The 20,247-nt window shown below is 41.5% G+C and overlaps 1 protein-coding gene across 2 annotated transcripts in view; it reads left to right on the forward strand.

Moving 5' to 3' along the window:
• The window catches only part of LOC125225418 (solute carrier organic anion transporter family member 4A1-like), a 142,954-nt gene that overhangs the window by 111,806 nt on the left and 10,901 nt on the right, over positions 1-20,247 (forward strand). For both annotated transcript variants that reach the window (XM_048129130.1, XM_048129131.1), the window contains 3 exons: positions 12,953-13,046; positions 13,851-14,055; positions 14,820-14,988. In XM_048129130.1, the coding sequence (XP_047985087.1) occupies positions 12,953-13,046; positions 13,851-14,055; positions 14,820-14,988 (468 nt within the window). The remainder of the gene's footprint in view (positions 1-12,952; positions 13,047-13,850; positions 14,056-14,819; positions 14,989-20,247) is intronic.

The following is a 20,247-nucleotide window of genomic DNA, read 5'->3' on the forward strand; positions in this document are numbered from 1 at the left end:
ATTTCAACAAAAATTACAAAACTAAAAAAAAACTCCACCAAAATTAGGCAAATTTCGAGTATGTTGAAATCCACCCGAATGATTCCAATATTCCGGAACGAAAGTCGTACGTACTTACCGCTAGGCTACCAGCGCTTCTGGCCCCGTAGCCGAATGGCATTTCTCCGACGCCAAACGAAAGCGATACGCCGCTGGCTCTGTCGCGCCAATACGCAAGCGCGATAGAGATAGATATCTACTAGCGCTTCGTTTCGTGAGCGATTGTGCCATTCGGCTAGCCACCCTGAAATGAATGATTCCAATAGTATCATTATAAATTATTGATTTTGCCCCGAGTTTTTTTATTTTATTTTATTATTTAATGCTTTAAATAGCCCATGATGTTTAGTATACATAAATAAATAAACATTATAGGACATTCTTACACAGATTGGCTCAAGAAGGCTTGTGTTGTGGGTACTCAGACAACGATATATTATAATATACTCGTACTAGCGACCCGCCCCGGCTTCGCACGGGTACTATACCTACATGTAAACCTTCCTCTAGAATCACTCTATCTATTGAAAGAAACCGCATCAAAATCCGTTGTGTAGTTTTAAAGATTTAAGCATACATAGGGAAATAGGGACAGAGAAAGCGACTTTGTTTTATACTATGTAGTGATAGTGATAGTGATAAACACTTATATACATAGAAAACATCCATGACTCAGGAACAAATATCTGTGCTCATCACACAAATAAATGCCCTTACCGGGATTCGAACCCGGGACCGCGGCGTAGCAGGCAGGGACACTAACCGACTGCGCCAGACCGGCCACACAACACACATACGAACAGTGATACATATAAACACACACAGATACATAAAAATAAAATAAATAAATAAGTATTGGGGGACACCTTACACAGATCAACTTAGCCCAAACTAAGCAAAGCTTGTACTATGGGTGCTAAGCGACGATATACATACTTAAATAGATAAATACATACATATATACGTAGAAAACATCCATGACTCAGGAACAAAATATCTGTGCTCATCACACAAATAAATGCCCTTACCGGGATTCGAATCTGGGACCGCGGCTCAGCAGGCAGGGTCACTACCGACTGAGCCAAACCGACATATGAACAGTGTTGAAAATTTAAAAGCTAAAAAATATACTATGCTAGTTTTACTCCACTTTACATTATACAGGGTGCAAAGCCTTATACGGGCTATAAATTAAACCAGATATCGAATTCATTAGTGTTATAATTAATTCAGAGTTGTTCTTATTTTTCACCCCCAATTAATTTTACAAAAATTTTCTCAGCAGCAACTTACTATAAACTTGGCAGCGATTGTGTTTGCACAACATTACGTGCCGAATTATTTTGTATGTATATTTTTTTTCCATTTCAAGGTAAAAGTTATTTCTGTCTTATATCCTATAATACTAACCATTGTTAAGAGATTCGTTTGTATTAGATTTACACATTGTATAAGTATAAATAAAGGAAGTGTTTACATACTCAATTTGTGTCAATTTGATTTTCTTAATTGCCCGTGTCTTATATTTATTTTTTCTGCGGATGATCTCATAATTCTACAAGACCTCATTTCAAGCAATTTGATATTCATATCCGGTCACGTTTTTTGTCCTATTATGCGTTGCCACGATCTTGTACAGACCCTATCAGATATATCTAAACAGACAATGCAGTCACTAATACTGAACTCATCTTTTGACGACCGGTCTGGCGCAGTAGTGACCCTGCCTGCTACGCCGCGGTCCCGGGTTCGAATCCCGGTAAGGGCATTTATTTGTGTGATGAGCACAGATATTTGTTCCTGAGTCATGGATGTTTTCTATGTATATAAAAAGTATTTACATATATTATATATATCGTTGTCTGAGTACCCACAACACAAGCCTTCTTGAGCTTACCGTGGGGCTCAGTCAATCTGTGTAAGAATGTCCTATAATATTTATTATTTATTTATTATTTATCTCTATACTTAAGGCGTTAGAGTATATGTTAAGAGCTTCAGGGTACCTATGTAGCTAAATGCACAAACGCTCGCGATAATATCTGTTTCGTAGCTACCTATCTATTTCTATCGCACTTATTGTATTGGCGCGACAGAGCCAGACTGCATTTCTGTCGGCGTCTAGCGTCGACGATTGCCATTCGGCTACGTCGGCAGATGTTTTTGAGGACCTCGCCGGCTCCGACATATTTGATCTGTACCCGAATGAAGACCCCTCCTGTATATAGTCGATAAATAACGTTCAATGTATTCAAATTAGTCTTATTTTCGTACTCTAATGAAATTTACATTTTTATATTCATTATATGACGGAGTTAGGAGTAGATTGTTGGTTTTATTTGTGGATTATAAAATACTAGCTTTTGCCCGCGGCTTCACTCGCGTTATATTCGAAGATTGCGGCATGCTCCTTACAAACTTCCACCCCACATTTTAGGGAAATGGGGGGTTAAAAAGGGACAATAAGTAGCCTATGTCACTCTCCATCCCTTCAACTATCTCCACTTAAAAAATCACGTCAGTTCGTCCCTCCTTTTTGCCGTGAAAGACGGACAAACAAACAGACACACACACTGTCCCATTTATAATATTAAGTATGGATGATTCTAATGTTTTGTTTTCTTTCACTCTATTTATTATAGATGATAGTGGAAAATTAAAAGGGATTTTGGTCCTATTGTTTATTATTCTAATCCCAAAAACTCATTTCCATGATCAAATGACCGTTTCTATTTTGAGCGAAATAAATAGTAAAATCTTAATTTGGGACACTAAAATTTAAGTAGTAGGGTAAACTCGCCTCATTCGGTGACACGCCTAATTCGGTGATACAAGCTTTGAAGCACTATTCCGAAAGAGGATTTTTGGTTGTTTCACCGAATTACGCGTGTCACCAAATGACGCGAGTTTACCCTACTAGGTAGTTCCTTTCAGCTATGTGCTTGTATATCGTCACTACTTTTAAAAAATCTCGTATTCTCGCTGTTCCTCAAAGTTAAAACGCAGTAAGTCTATATGCATTCCATACATACTTACTACAATTTTCTTTTCATTGACAGACGAAGATACAATTTTTTTTAAAAGTAGTGACGATATATTTTTTGTGACACAGGAGAAGGTATTTATTTAGGACAAACTGAGATCAAGTTCCGATTATTTCATATAAATATTTATTAACTTATAAATAACGTATGCATGCGCATTGAATGAAAAAAAACGGCACCAAAAGTAAGGTAATTATAATTTGATATTCAATCATATTCAAAATGATCAAATTAAAATAATCTTTCAATGCCATCTCTTTGTTATAACCAGATAACCGGAAGTTTTCCACGGTCCATTGACTGTTATAAAAACATAACCCGAAAAACATTTATGTAAACAAAATAATTACCTCTCTGTAGACTTTAATGCATGTTATATTCGTTTTAAACCTATAACTAAACATTTAAATATTTATTATTGAAATAGATACAAGGTACAAGGTGGGATACAAGTATTGCTGAAAACCATTAATTATATAGCTTATTAATGATGATATTGATAATTCAATGTATTTTTATACAATTTTTTTGACATTTAGAATTTATTCTAGAAGTTTTTAGACTAGTATTTTTTTTATCCAATTTAGATTGATATCATTTTATTAAATCAATGTAGTTTTAAAACAATATTGTTTATTGCACCAATAAATTGCTCTGATATTTAGAATAAGATGAATATTGTACACTGTTGACAATTTAAAAGTGCTTATTGTAAGCCTATTTGAATAAATAATATTTTGATTGATTGATTGATTGATATTTTTCATTTTCATTTTTATGTTCCCCGGCCGAAAATCGTCAAATAGTCATAAACATTTTCATACAATTTTCCACATACCCCTGAGAGTCCTGAGTTATGGTCTTACAAGTTTTATGACAAATTGTAACGCCACAGTGGAAAAAAAATGTTTGACATTTTTGTAAATTTAAGACATTTTTATTCTACTGCGAGGCGGGATTGAAAATAAAAAAAAATCTGCCCTTTAATGAGTTTTATTTTGTTATATTTTTTTTATTTTGATGTCTATTTTTCGAATGTGGGAACGTTCAACTTCAAAATGTGTGAATCTTGAGCTCTTTCTATCCCGCCCCGCAGTAGAAAAAAATGTCTTATATTTATTTTTCACTGTGGTGTTTCAATAATTATATCGTTGCCATAAAGCACAATTTTACTTACCTTACCCATCAAAACTTACCCAAAATACCCGGCTAAAACCTGACGCATATTCATAATTAGCTGAAATTCATTTAAAACAGAATAATTCAACTATTATGAAACTGCATTCTGCATTTAACAGTTTCAGCCAGAATATCGCATTACCAATTTCATATGAAATTTTTCTGAAAATGACTGGTCTATTTTAGTCTAGGGTGATTCTGGCTTGTAAATTGGTTAAGGTTTCGATAGTTTTTATGATACGAGTTTGAACCGATTCGCGCTCCTAAATTATCGTGAGCGATCATCGGTTATTTCTTATTTATGTAGTAAGTATTAGAACAAAATTAATCCCATAAAAAAGTATATTTCAGGCGGTTTTTCCACCGGTGATATGCAAGAATGTGAGGCTAGGCATATGTGAGTGTGCACGGTAAAACGTCCCACTTTGTCCATTTCTATAAAGATATTATTTGTGCCGTTTGTATATCCGAGGTCTTTATAGAGAGAGTACGTCGTAGACGTCGCATCGGACCGATAGATGGCGCCATCGTTCGTTGTAAGTCGCTCCGGCGTCTCACCGCCGCGATGTTGGTAGTCCCGTTTTTCCCCACCTGCAACACAAGGCCCCCCGCGCCCCGACTCGCCACCAGCCACCCATTTTGTTTCGTCGAACGCCGAAGTGACCGGTTGTCGCGTATTCCGTTCGAACATTTTTACAGCATGGTCTCTCGAAATTAATCTTTTAGTTTCTATTTCCTTGTTATTTCTGGTCAAACCAGAGTTATTCGTGTTTTTATTTAAAAAGTGGCTTATAACGTTTCGGAATTATGAAATTTTTCAATTTCATCCGTCAATTCTTTCTTCCCTTTTAATTTGCGCTCGTTCGTCTTGAATAATGAGATATATTATGCCTCGCTAGCGATCATTATTCGTCTTTCGGGGTTCTCACTATAGAAATGAACGAGCGGTGCTTTATGATTCTACCCACCTTTTTGTAAGAAAGTTCCATGCTGCAAAAATCGTTACCGTTAATCAGTTTTCTTTTTAAACTATTCGCATTTCCGAGACTAAAGTAGGAAGTGTTATCCGCGTATTAAAAGTTTCGCGCGAGAATATAAGCGGTAACGTAGGTAAGTTGCTCCGCCGGGGACCACGTGCTCCGGGGACCACGTGCTTCGCGACCGCGTGCTGCGCGACCTGCGGGCTGCGGCGGCGGCGGCGGCGGGCGCGGTGGAGGAATACCGCGCTTCAAGGAGGTTTGAATTTCTCCGACGAATGGGTGAGCAGATTCATATTATTTTAGAAAGAATATGTTCGGTTTCCGATTCGGTGCGGAGGCCCCAAGCCACGTGTCGGCGCCGAAACTTACTGTAGCGCTGCGATAGCGCCGCTGACCGCGGCAGTGTTGTCCGCCGCGTCGGCGCCGCCGAGGTTGCGTAGAAGTTGCCTCCTCGTTAACGATGGCCATCTCTGCGGTGCCGCCGAACAACGTTGTGGCCGCCGCATAGGCGTCGCATGCGACGCTGTAAGTATGTCTGCTGCTGCCCCGACACGAGCGCCGTGCCGTTAGTGATCAGTCGTCAATACGCAGGCTACCAGCGCGGCCACCTTCTGCCCCCGCCACAACGCCGCGAGCCTGCTGAAGCTGTCCACCAGTATCGCTGGCCGCCACGCTTATGCTGGCGCCTCGATGGTGATGCAGAGCGTTCGTCTGCCGTGACAACGCCGCGATCCTGCTGAAGCTGTCCACCAGTATCGCTGGCCGCCACGCTTATGCTGGCGCCTCGATGGTGATGCAGAGCGTTCGTCTGCCGTGACAACGCCGCGATCCTGCTGAAGCTGTCCACCAGTATCGCTGGCCGCCACGCTTATGCTGGCGCCTCGATGGTGATGCAGAGCGTTCGTCTGCCGTGACAACGCCGCGATCCTGCTGAAGCTGTCCACCAGTATCGCTGGCCGCCACGCTTATGCTGGCGCCTCGATGGTGATGCAGAGCGTTCGTCTGCCGTGACAACGCCGCGATCCTGCTGAAGCTGTCCACCAGTATCGCTGGCCGCCACGCTTATGCTGGCGCCTCGATGGTGACGATGCAGAGCGTTCGTCTGCCGTGACAACGCCGCGATCCTGCTGAAGCTGTCCACCAGTATCGCTGGCCGCCACGCTTATGCTGGCGCCTCGATGGTGACGCAGAGCGTGCGTCTGCCTTGACAACGCCGCGAGCCTGCTGAAGCTGTCCACCAATATCGCTGGCCGCCACGCTTATGCTGGCGCCTCGATGGTGATGCAGAGCGTTCGTCTGCCGTGACAACGCCGCGATCCTGCTGACTGTCCACCTGCTGTAGCTGTCCACCAGTATCGCTGGCCGCCACGCTTATGCTGGCGCCTCGATGGTGATGCAGCGAGCTCATCTGCCGTGACAACGCCGCGATCCTGCTGAAGCTGTCCACCAGTATCGCTGGCCGCCACGCTTATGCTGGCGCCTCGATGGTGATGTAGAGCGTTCATATGCCGTGACAACGACGCGAGACGCGACCCTGCCGAAGCTGTCCACCAGTATTGCTGGCCGCCACGCTTATGCTGGCGCCTCAGTGGTGATGCGGAGCGTAATACTGTTAACCGCTGCACAGGCGTCGCAATCCTTCTGCTGCGTCTGCCGTGACAACGCCGCAAGCTACTTGAAGTTTTCCACCGGTGTCGTCGGCCGACACGCTCATGCTGGCGCCTTGATGTCGCCTCGATCGCACGAGGTAAGATTGCAGACGCGGCGACCTTCATCGCGCCACCGAGCGCAATACTGCGGCTGCCGCGAAGGCGTCGCTAATTTTCCTGCCGCGTTTGCCGTGACGACGCCGCGAACTCTGTTGATGCTGTTCACCGATGTAGCTGACTGCCACGCTGGCGCCGGTGCCTCCCGCGCTGACGGCGGCGACCTCGAGAGGGCCACCGAGCACGATACTGCGCGACGCGACAGGGCATCGAGACGCCTTTCGAGCTGACGACGGCCGTCTCAATCTCACCGCCGAACATAACAGCGTCTGCTGCAGTGACAAGCTGGTAAGATTGCTGATGTGGGCCCTTGGTGCTGCTAGCCGCCACGCTGATAACGCCCGTCGCGCCTAAGATGTCACGCTCACCGCGAACACTGTCTTCCCCTACAATGGTGCCACGACCACGACTATCCAGGCTCCGTCTGCTACGGTATCGTTGCAGACTCTGTTGCTGACCAGGCTGATACTACCCTCCAATGTGACGCCGGGCGCCGCTATCAGCTGACATCCCGTACACTATGGTATCCACTCTTCTCTTTCCAGTTCCCGTGAAGTACGACTGTATTTACACTCTATTTTGACCAAGGACTCCTCCGTCGCCGAAGTGAGAACAGATAAATTCTTAAGATGCTACGTCCTAACGTGGTTTGGAGACCCATAGTTGAACGAGGTAAGACGTCAATAACCGGACGAGGAGCCGCACTGCTGCGAGGGTGTCCTGACGATGTTCGCGAGCTATCTAATCGGAGAGGCGCCTCGCGAGAAGACCCTGTGATTCCTGTACATCGCTCATTGTGTAGGTCAAAGACATCGTAAAGGTTTGCGGAATTAAAAAAAAAAATCCCTTTCAGAATGTCCAGATCTGAATTCGAGCCAGCGTCCTGCATCCTGAGCGTGCGTCTGTTTACTGGGCGGACACCAAAACCGATCGGCAATCTGGCCGCGGGGGTTCCAAGTACACGACGATTTCCCGGAGGCTTGTGGCGCCCCCTGTCCATTCGAGAGATTAACTTATTCGCCGAGCCTCTAATAAACAAATTGGGAAAAATAAACCTGCTTCGCCTTAGTGAACTTCAGATTCCAGCTCAAAGCGAAAGGGGCCAGGAACTCAGGAGTACTTCAGTAGTTATCATCTGGCTCGACTATACTCAATTAATATAGTGCTTGATTCGATCGTAGAACCTGATTTCATAAATTTCACAACTTTCGTGGTCTACAGAGGAAGGTTGCACCGCTGCAGTTTCCAGCATTACCTCGTACAGCTGCCGATAGCTGTAGGCCAATCGCCCCTGTTTTGCTTGCATCTGCAGCCCGATAAGACCTTCAATAATCGGAACATTGTACGAAGTAAAGCTCTTCCGATGGAGAATAATCTTCAACAGGCGGTGGCGCTGGCGACTGAAGTGACATGCAGCCGGCTTAAGGTTCGCATAGCACTATATGCTATGCACAGTTCAGTTGTATGTTATGTTATGCTGTACGATGGCAGGACTACATCTCTTCTGTTACGAGTAACTACGACAGTAACTGCTGACTCCAACAGACTGTCGTACGAGGTCAGTATGCACCCCCTGGGAGCCAAGTAAGTGACCTTCGGTGACCTCGCCTTCTTCTGCTTCGCCCGTCATCGTACCTCTTCGTCTGCGAGAGCCCTGCATTACGCCGTACAACGGTACGTATTAAGCCTCCGCCACACATAAAGCGCATTCCGCTTCGCTATCAGCGCGCTGAATGCGCGTGCATTCCGCTCGCGTCCCGCGCGCGTTGCGCTCGCTATCAGCGCTCGTTCGTTCCCGCTAGCGCCCACTGGGCGCAACGCCAGCGTTAGTGCGGTGCACCGCCATTATTGCGCTCCGCCTACGCTCTTAAAGCGCGCATGTGTGGCGGTGTTAAATTCACCCCTTGACCTGCTACCACGACGTGTTCAGCAACCACCAGCGATGCGACACTGACGTCTCCACCTCTCAGTCTACTCTGTCGACCTTCATTGCACGAAGTAGAAATCCGTCGCATCGGGTTTTGGATTAGGTAATGGATTACCCTAAGAGTCAATGACTGACTTAAAGAAATCGACTGATACCTCCGTCCAGTGTAGTAGCAATCGACAGCGCTCGTACTTTTCATCTTCTAGGCTAGTCTTACCGAGCGATCGGTATCCTCAAATGCCCTCACTAAAAAGAGTTCAGAGTTCAGGAGTCTCGCTTGCAACCGCGCTCGCTTGACGCGAAATAGTCTGATCGAAAATACCAGTATTGTAACAAATAGCCCTTGGGCACGTGAGTGATGACCTTTTTCTGTGTTTGATATGGACGTAAGACGTTGGACTTTAAATAGTCATATCAAAGCTAATATTGATTTAGATAATTTTTACGAAGGGTTGACAAAAGCAGTATCAATTACGTTACCCTGCTACAGTACAGATAGTTACACTACTTTTACAGTTAATTTCCACACTTTGTGTCTGAAATTGGGTTTATAACCTGATAAAATAACGTGTCTGTTAATAATAATAGTGTATCTAAGGTTTTTGTATCTTGTTCAAGTCAGCCTCGCCTACATCTTTTTTTTTTTTTTGGTTTTGATCTGCGATGTATAATAATGTCATTTCTCTAACTATTCGCTGACTAAAGCTAAACGTCATCACGAAAATCTCTTTATGCGTTTCTGGCACCGAGATATTCGCGGATCGAAGGCTATTTCGACTGATACATCTGTCAAATCGGTTCAACTGATTCACTTATTCTTCTATGCTATGCCAATAGGGCTACCAAAGGCTTGCGCGCCAGCTGACTCGCCACCAGGAGATAATAAACAGGTCTCTATAAAGACCTCGGATATACAAACGGCACAAATAATATAAAAATTTTACCTTCCAATAAAATTTGTATTATTTTGCCTGGTATATCCGAGGTCTGAGTGATGCCTTCCTGGTAGGCTTAATATACCGTCGGCACTTCTCCTCAACAATGTGGGTGGCTGGTGGCGAGTCGGGGCGCGGGGGGCCTTGTGTTGCAGGTGGGGAAAAACGGGACTACCAACATCGCGGCGGTGAGACGCCGGAGCGACTTACAACGAACGATGGCGCCATCTATCGGTCCGATGCGACGTCTACGACGTACTCTCTCTATAAAGACCTCGGATATACCAGGCAAAATAATACAAATTTTATTGGAAGGTAAAATTTTTATATAGTTCTTTGCTATAAAGATATTGCGATTCAAATACAGATATAATTATTTTTAAATCGGGACTTAATCGCGTATAACTACATATTAAACTGACCTCCAAAGTTTCAAATACGGCGTTGTCCCCGTGGTCTCGGAGAAGACTGGCTTGAAATGACATCAACACCTTCTGACAGCCGCGCGAGTTTTCGACAGAGTAACATCCCTAGTGCCCAAACAGTTCAAGTTGATAATCAAAACCAAGTGCGGGTAGTTCGAAAAACTCGCGCGGCTGTCAGAAGGTGTTGATGTCATTTCAAGCCAGTCTTCTCCGAGACCACGGGGACAACGCCGTCCTTGAAACGTTGGAGGTCAGTTTAATATGTAGTTATACGCGATTAAGTCCCGATTTAAAAATAATTATGTGTAATAATCGTGAAAGTTTAAATCAGTGTTTTTCAAATACAGATAGTGAGAGGTTTTACTAAACACACTCACATATGTTTGTTAAGTAGAATATGACATGAATATGAGCGACAGATTCCAGGGGACTCCCCAGATTATTTTATGTGCACCCAGTGAGTGGGCTATTTTACCACGGTGACATTGACAATTGACACGGACAATTCTGTGCCTGTTTTTTTTTTAATACCACGTCGGTGGCAAACAGGTATACGGCCCGCCTGATGGAAAGCGGTCACCGTAACCTATGGACGCCCGCAACTCAAGGGGTGTCACGTGCGCGTTGCCGACCCATTAGAAACTTGTACACTCCTTTTTTGAAGAACCCCATACTGTAGTTCATCGGGAATACCTCGACAGGGAGCTCATTCCACAGCCGGAGCGTTCGTGGGAGGAAATTCCTCTGAAACCGCACGGTGCGCGACCATTTAGGTTGCAAGGTGTGTGGATGAGCGCCCTGTCGATGGTTTTTAGGTTGGTAAGTAACATTGTTACTCAGCGTCAATATTTCCTTGTTGAACAGGAAATGAACGGCGAAGTGTCACCGTCGGGCGACAATTGTCACCATTTTTAAATAGGCCACAGAGCAATATCGTATCAAAACAAAATGAATCATAATCGGCTCCTCCCCTGTCTGTCATTTGAAACTTTAATAACTGCAAAAGCCGGGCTACTTTTAACCCGTGTTCGGATGTCGGAAGTAATTGCCGGATTGATGGATAAAACAAGCGATTTTTAGGGAATAATGGTAGATTTTGGGAACGCGGTATTTATTTATAATTTACTAGCGACCCGCCCCGGCTTCGCACGGGTACTATACCTACATGTAAACCTTCCTCTAGAATCACTCTATCTATTAAAAAAAACTGCATCAAAATCCGTTGCGTAGTTTTAAAGATTTAAGCATACATAGGGACATAGGGACAGAGAAAGCGACTTTGTTTTATACTATGTAGTGATAGCACAGAATATATAATAGTACAAGTACAGAAGGCCCACTGCTTTGATGTTTACGAAATGCCGCCTTTTTAAATGCCTACAAAATTCTAACAAAGAAACGAACCGCACGTGCGCAGCGTCGGAGGATAGGGTTGCCTATGGATTAAAACGCATTAATTCTCAGATAAATAGTTATACTATATATTCAAGTCTTGGTTACTTTCTAGGTATATATACAGTATTTATAAATTTTTGTTGCAGCCTTCAGCATCACAACTATCACAAGCCTTATTGAACTTTTCCGTTAGACTTAATCAATAAGATCAGTGTAAGATTGTCCTATTTTATTCATGATGTCTATTTAACTAAGCATTATTAGCCATTCCACACGTGGACATCGCATAAGAACCTTGAAAAAACTCGCTACGTAATGTAACAATAGAAAGTGCGAACGTGCGTTCCGTGAGAACGCGCGCCACCCCTGATTATGCCGCGAACTCGCGGCCGCCAGCATGTACTTGTAGCGCGGCGATAGAATTGCGGAGTGAGCCGCCCCTGGTGATAGTGATGTATTAGTGCGTTTTCACATTATCCGATCCGACATCGGATGTAGGACCCATACAGGCCGCCATCTGATTTTTGCCTTTGAAATCTTTCCGACGTCCGATATCGCATCGTATAATGTAAATACGTTATTTCACAAGTGTACTTATTTAATTGTCAATGTTTTATGTCATCGAGTTAAGTATTCTGAAAAGTCAAAAAGTCGCGTTAGTATTGAATATGTTTTTAATCAATCACGTCAATTCGTCACTCCGTTCTGCCGTAAAAGACGGACAAACAAACAGACACACACACTTTCCCATTTATAGGTTAGCTTTTTCCCGCGGCTTCGCTCGCGTTAGAAAGAGAAAAAAGTAGCCTATGTCATTCTCTATACCTTCAACTATCTCCACTTAAAAAAATCACGTCAATTCGTAACTCCGTTTTGCCATTTATACTATTAGTATGGAAAATGTCTAATCAATGCTCCATCAGAATAGGTACGAATATCCTAATGTAAATAAGGCCTAGTTACCTAGTTACCTTTCGGGTTAGAAGGTCACATGGCAGTCGCTTTCGTAAAATTGCAGCCTACGCCAAATCTTGGGATTAGTTGTCAAAGCGGACCCCTGGCACATGATGAATAGGAGGTATGAATATAATTACGTAGATATCTTAATAAAGAAAAATACGACATATCTATTTCCTAAAATGACTCATATCAATACCCCCTCTATCAAATGACCAATCACTACAGATATCTGATCCAGTAACACCAAACAGACTTAACTACCATTTCTCTGTTATTCTAACTTGAGTCTTCTGTCTTTGCAGGTATGGTCGTGAATGGGTTCGTGAACGTGGTGATTACGACTATTGAGAAGAGGTTCGGACTCAGGTCTATGCAGACGGGAGTTATTGCTGGGGGGTAAGGTTCTTCAAAATATCTAAATGTTCTTTCTTTGTAATATAAGAATAGTTCGTTACGATACACGTGCGGAAAAGGGGAAGTTCAAAATGATGGCGATAAATTAAAACACGAACGAAGGGTGCGGTTTAAATCGACACGAGATACGAATTTCCCTTTCGCACGTGTATCGTACGACGTTTTTCAGTACAGATGGCCCTTCGAAGTCCATGCGAACGATCCATGTCCCATCCATGTCCCATCAATATACAGTCTTGGGACAAAATGCCCATTCTCCTTTCAGCTCAATCGAAATCACGTGATAATGTAATATTATGGTATCATGGAGCTGATCTGATGATGGAGCGGAAAGGTGGTTATAGGAACTCTATTATGAAACGTCGTATCCCCATCGAGTAAGGGGTTTTTAGAAACTGTGGGAGCAGTAGATGACTGTTGAAAGAAAGGTACAGTCGGCAATAAAAGCTTGTGCCAAAAATGAAATTATTGAAAAAAACTTATTTTTAAATTATAGAATCTAGAATTATAAAATCCGTGTGGTGACAGGTTGAGAATTTCACCACCCCCTTTCTTCCCGTGGGTGTCGTAGAAGTCGACTGTGGGATATGGGTTAAATTGTAGCGTAGGCGAGAGCCTGGCCACCTGTCACTGCAATGTTACAATTGGGATTTCTTTCAACCCCTTTTTGCCAAGAGTGACACTGAAACTTAGTAGTGCATGTGCTCTGCCTACCCTGTACTACTCCCTTTATGGGATACAGGCATGATTGTATGTAGAATCTGCTCTAACCAAATTTATTTCTAGGTACGACATGGCATCCTTCATCTGCCTAGCACCCGTAACTTACCTGGGGGGGCGGCAGGGGGCCTCCAAGCCCCGCTGGCTGGGCTGGGGAGCCCTCGTCATGGGCGCGGGTTCGCTCATGTTCGCGCTGCCGCACTTCCTGGTCCCACCCTACAGGGCAGCCCATAAGGAGCAGTTGGATGTGTGCCATGGGAACAGTACTGTGGTAAGATTGCAAACAAGTTTGTACTCACGTACACATAAACATATCAAACATAGTGTCCCATTCTCCCATGATTTGATTTTTTTTTACTAGCGCTTGGGTTTTCGCGCGAATCCATACATCTGTCGCTACTTCATGTATGGACTAGCAAGTGAGAGCACAGGGTGCGTAGCCGAATGGCACAAACGTTCACGAAACGCTCACGAAACGAAACGCTAGTAGATATCTATCTCTATCGCTCTTGCGTATTGGCGGGACAGAGCCTGACTACCTTTCGCGCCGTACTGTTTTCGTTTTGCGTCGGAGAAATGTCATTCGGCTACGGGGCCAGGTTGTGCCAGATCGCCTGGTCGTCCAGCATCTTAAAGCACTGGTCCTCCTAGCGAGTAAGTGCTGGCTGATGAGCTATTGGCTATAGAAAAGAACAAAAGAAAGTCGCTTCCGTGTACCTAAATGAAAGGGACGCGATGATGACTCTCTCTTTTATTTATGCGGGAGCTATGCTACCTAAGTGACACATTTGTACTTTGCTACACCCTTATCAGGGTCCATGTATGTAATACATATGTATGTGGTATGCAAATAAATTCTCTATTCTCTCTCTATTCTATGTTTTGCTCGTTTCTATAGCTCATCGATCATTTTTGGTGGGACCAGTGCTTAAGGAACCCGATCTTTTAATTTGAATGAGCGCTCTTCTTACCACAATGGGCTTCAATGGGCTTCTATATTAAGAAACATTTCTCAAATTATCGTTTCTTTCACAGTCATCGTACCTCTGCGAGGATTCCGGACCAGCCGAAGGTGGATCCTGGGCGGTGGCTATCTTCGTACTAGCTCAACTGTTACACGGCGCTGGGGCCACACCACTCTTCACACTAGGAGTCACCTATATCGATGAGAATGTTTCAAAGAAGATGTCATCGGTGTATCTTGGTAAGTAACATTTCTTGAGCCTTCATAGGCAGTAATACTATCTCTGCAAAGATCCTGGGATAGCTGAAGGTGGATCCTTGGGGGTGGCTATCTTCCTACTAGCTGATGAGAATGTTTCTAAGAAGATGTCGTTGGTGTACATTTATTTATTTATTTATTTAATCTTTATTGCACAAAAGAAAATCTTGCAGTACAAAAGGCGGACTTAATGCTTTAAGGCATTCTCTACCAGTCAACCTCAAGGCTAAGCAGAGAGACTGTGAGCGGTGCTACAATTTCAACAGTAGAATCAAAACAAAGGAAATAAAAGAAAGCATACTAAATAAACTAAACATTGACAATGATTTAGTCATCGTTCTTTAATATTGAGGTCCTGAGGATCCTCCGTGAGAATACTAGAACAACTATTTATATCTTAGTATGAATTTTCTGAGATGAACGTTTCGCTTTAACCGTAATTTGTTAATCAAAGGTCTTTGTGTCTATTGTTGACGGCGGCTAGCTCCCGTTTAAACGGCACGTGCTATAGTCTCAGTGTAGTTAAAAAGCAACTATCATGATAGCAATAAGGTTAACTATCATGATAGCAATAAATTCATACTATATATAGGAAATATATTTGTACTACTAACTCAACGTCAATTGACCCGTTTCATCGCACATTCAACTCATATTAAAAGCTCTTCCACATTATCCTAAAGACCGCCATAACCCTCCCATAACCATAACCGTCCAGCGTCCATAATGCACGCACCGCGACTTGCGAGCGAACACAGGAACGCACTCTACTTGCTGTTACAGGGGCGATATGGACGTTTGTAGAATTACTAAACTTTAAATGGGTATTTATTTTATTTTTAATAGCGAGGGGAGAATTTTTATTAAATGGGCACAACATTTTGGCCGAAATGACTGTTTATTCGCAAATGTATGCGAAAGAGTAATTAACTTTCTTTCTTCTTTGTAAGAAAATTGTACAAAGCATCACACATCATTATTATATTATAGCATAAACCAAAGTGTTTTGTCTTATATGTAGAGAACTATAAAATCATGGGCACATTTACTTACACGCAAATCTTATCACAAAAGGTTTTGAGTTTCGACAAAGACAGTGAAGTATTTAGAGAGTACTGGCGGTATTCACATGACGGTATTTTGCCAAGGCAATATTTCCCTAAACTTGCATACATGCATTATTTCATACACTCTGTATTTATTGAATTTACTTTTACTTTAAAAAAAAAACTTTACTTTTACTTTTTTTTTGTTCTTTAGATCAAATACAATTAATTTCTCTAAGAAGCTAGTGTCTTAACTCTAAGTGCTGAATACACATTATCTGATCCGATATCGGATGTAGGACCGATATCCCGTACATTACAAGCGCCATCATGGATTTTTTTTTCATTGAAATCCTTCCGACATCCGACATCGGATCGGATAATGTGAAAACGCACTTGCGGTTATCGAGTTATTAAAAAATAAGGATAATTACTGAACACGTGTGTGACAGCCTTTAGTAATAGAAATATATTTATTGCAAGAACATAGTTTTGTTACAGTCAATTTGGTGTTACATTTAAGGAGATCCTTATGTTCTACCCTATGATAGGCATGCAATATAAAGCTAACATGCAAAAACAGTGATATTAAAACCCTAAATAATTTAAAAGTAATCACAATGATAAAGTCTATAGTAAGGGAATTTTTAAATACAATGCAATTTTAGAATTATTTAATAAATTTAGCAGTCAACAAATAATTTAAATTTATTTTTACATTAATGGAAATTACGGAAATTGAGAAAAAAAAACCAATTCCTAATGTTATTTGTTTTGACATGTGTCGTCAATCACTTGACACTAACTTGAATGTTATTCTTAAGGGTGTCTCACACTAATAAATTCATTTATTATGTATGAAAATGATGAAAAATTTACGTCCAGACTTTAGTTAGTAGTATGATAATTTAGTCAGTCTATTAATACTGGCATAAATGCAGTGTAGTCACAAATGGTTGGTCAATAGGAAGTGCAGTGATTGACGGCTGCAAATAATCGCCGTGCAAGCGGATATGCAGACACCACTTTGTTTTTAGGGTTGGCGACGTTGAAGTATTTCAACGTAAATATTTCTATGTTTAGCTAGCTTTTAAATATTCTTAGTTTCTTATATATTTATATATATTAATCATGTAAATATGTTCATGTAAATAAAGAATTTGTAAGTATGTGTATGTTTTGTGAAATCACATTTAAAAAAAAAATAAGTGAGCTTAACCATAACTCTCTGAAAAATATAAATATGGTCATCTTTTTTGGATTACCCTTATCGTGTACAATATTTTATACCTTTTATGAAATCCTTGTCAACTATCAGCATTTTTGGGCTCTGGTTAGTAATAACACCATTCATAACTGCGTTACAAAAATATAACATATATATCACTAGTTTTTGCCCGCGGTTTCGCTCGGGTTAAATTCAATAATTGCGGAATGCTCAATACAAACGTACACCCCGCATTTTAGGGAAGTAGGGTAATAAAGCTTATTTTAGCATTTTCGCTCCTGTAGCGTCTTAAGTTGCTAAGAGTGACACAGAAAACAGGGGGAGGGTCATCTGCATACCCTTTTTGGAATAGGTACAATTTGTTTGTATGTACAACTAGGCAACAAATCAAATTATTTATTGAATATTTTTTGATCTCTGATAAGGCTAGGCGCTTTTTGACCAACACTAAGGACGAGCAAATTTGTGCTTGCACCTGGTCTCCTATATGAATCCTTTGCAGGATTACGATAAAGCGAGAGAGATGGTGCTGCCATTTATACAACTAAAAACACTTAAATAAAAATTCCATACAATAAATATCATAAACTAGGCAATTAAAAAGAAAACTAAAAATTTAAGTCTAAAGAGGGCCCCTGAGGCATAGTGCCCAAGATGCTGGCAGCATTTCCTCGCTGAATTGCAATACTTTTTATTATTTGTTTGTATGTATTTTGTATTTATATTATATTTATGCTGTCTGCCATCTATGCTGTCAATAATTGTTGAGATGTTTACTGTAGTGGCAACCCTGAATGTCAAATGGCGGTGTCACCATCCGTGATTGTAGTGAAATTAAGTTGGTCCCTGAAGACTGCATTGATACGCCTATTTCAGTAATATCTATTTTGTGCATGTTGCTGACGTATCCATCCATGCTTTCAATGGATAGTTTTAATTTATAACCTAACCACAAAATTAAAATTTTGAAAAAAACCCCGACCGCGACATAGTAGACCGATTTTCATGAAACATAGCTAAGAACACTCTCGACTTACTCAGCTATCGGACAAAAAAAACTAAATCCAAATCGGTTCATCCGTTCGGGAGCTACGATGCCACAGACAGACATTCACACAGACAGACAACCAGACAGACAGGCAGACAGACAGATACGTCAAACTTATAACACCCCGTTGTTTTTGCGTCGGGGGTTAAAAATTAAGGTTTTTTGTTTATATTTTAGTTTGAATTATGACATACAGGTCTAATAGTACCTATAGTACTAAAGGATTTAAGTAAAAAAAATTAATAATCATGTATGACGTGTATTGAGTACCTATTAGGTGCAACTTCTTCTATTACACTTTTAAGATATCCAGCGCCTTTATAAGTAGGTTACTAATGTTCCAAGTTAACAGATAGTAAACTAAAACCAAGATTATTTCATTGCATTTTAGTTTTAATCTTTAGTGTATTGGATTCTACTATAGGCATTTAAATTTTTATATTTTCCTGTGACCGCACGCGTTTGACGCCGCATCTATAGCGCAAAACAACCGCTTAAGAGTGCCCAAATGCATTTCGCAGGTTCGCCCTAAGACTACGTCACACCTAAAAGGCGTCCATTACTATCGCGGCACCATTCATGGTGGAGGGCCCTTGAGATCGAGTATCGAAAGTGCGGGCTCGATGCCTACTACAAGATATGCTAGTGACTGAAAGCTCAGCAGTTCTCAAAAAGTTTCTATATAGCCATAACGGCAAATTTTAATTGATCCTATTTTGTTAGCACCATTTAGTAATACAAATCGACTTTCGTAAGATATATGCAGGATAATTGTTATAATTAAGAAAATATAGATACAAGAGAACCTTAATGATGAAATAAAACTTATTAAAATCTCAATTCATTAAAAAAATATTGGTAAAATAATAAGAAATAAGTTTATAATGGGTCGGCAACGCGCATGTGACACCCCTTGAGTTGCAGGCGTTCATAGGTTGCGGTGACCGCTTTCCATCAGGCGGGCCGTATACCTGTGTGCCAGCGACGTGGTATAAATTGTACAAAATTTTGAGAACTGCTGAGCTATGGTTTATTTCACAACAGTGACAATTCGTCATTACTTTGAAAAAAACTTGTATCTTCTTCTGTCAATGAAAAGAATATTGTAGTAAGTATGTATGGAACGCATAGAGACTTACTGCATTTTAACTTTAAGGAGCAGCGTGAGATACGAGATTTTTTCAAAGTACTTAGTGACGAGTTGTCCCTCGACAGTGACACTTCTCCGTTCATTGCCTGTTCAACAAGGAAATATTGACGCTGAACAATGTTACTTGTCAACCCAAAAATAGGCACAAAATTGTCATTATCAAGTGGCGAAATAGCACATATGACCTTTGCAATAAGGTAAGAAAAGGCAAATGTAATAAGCACAGCTCTCCAAATCACTACCACTGTCAAGTTTGATGGATGATTTGCAATTAGCGCGTAACCGTAAGTTCTTTTTGGCAATTTCTGCATTTTGCAAAACTTCAAAAAAGTGAATAAGTAGATATAAAAAAAATCATAGAATTAATCACAAAGCAATCTCATGGACCCTTATGTCCCTTATATTTTACAGTATAATTAATGTGTTTTCATTTGAAATTGTCTTTACTACCTTTTGGGATAGGAGCGCCACACAAACAAAACAGTCAAATAGCAAAAGTATAGTCAAATCACCTGCGATCCCTGTTCCTTATCTAAAATTGTTTGGTGTAGCGCCAAATTCTGTCCGAGGCTAGACATCCAATAGATCCTAATCCAATAATTTATTTTTCCCATCTTAAATAAGTTTGTGACATTTTAAAGCTAACATTTTAAAAATACGTTACTAATAAGATCCTATATGGAAGACATGGTGCACACATATTATGTAAAACTGAGAACCGCTCGTAGGTGGGAATTTTCGCGAAAAAAGATTCAAAAACTTTTTTTTC

The sequence above is a fragment of the Leguminivora glycinivorella genome, chromosome 4, assembly GCF_023078275.1.
Source record: "Leguminivora glycinivorella isolate SPB_JAAS2020 chromosome 4, LegGlyc_1.1, whole genome shotgun sequence".
Lineage (NCBI taxonomy): Eukaryota > Metazoa > Arthropoda > Insecta > Lepidoptera > Tortricidae > Leguminivora > Leguminivora glycinivorella.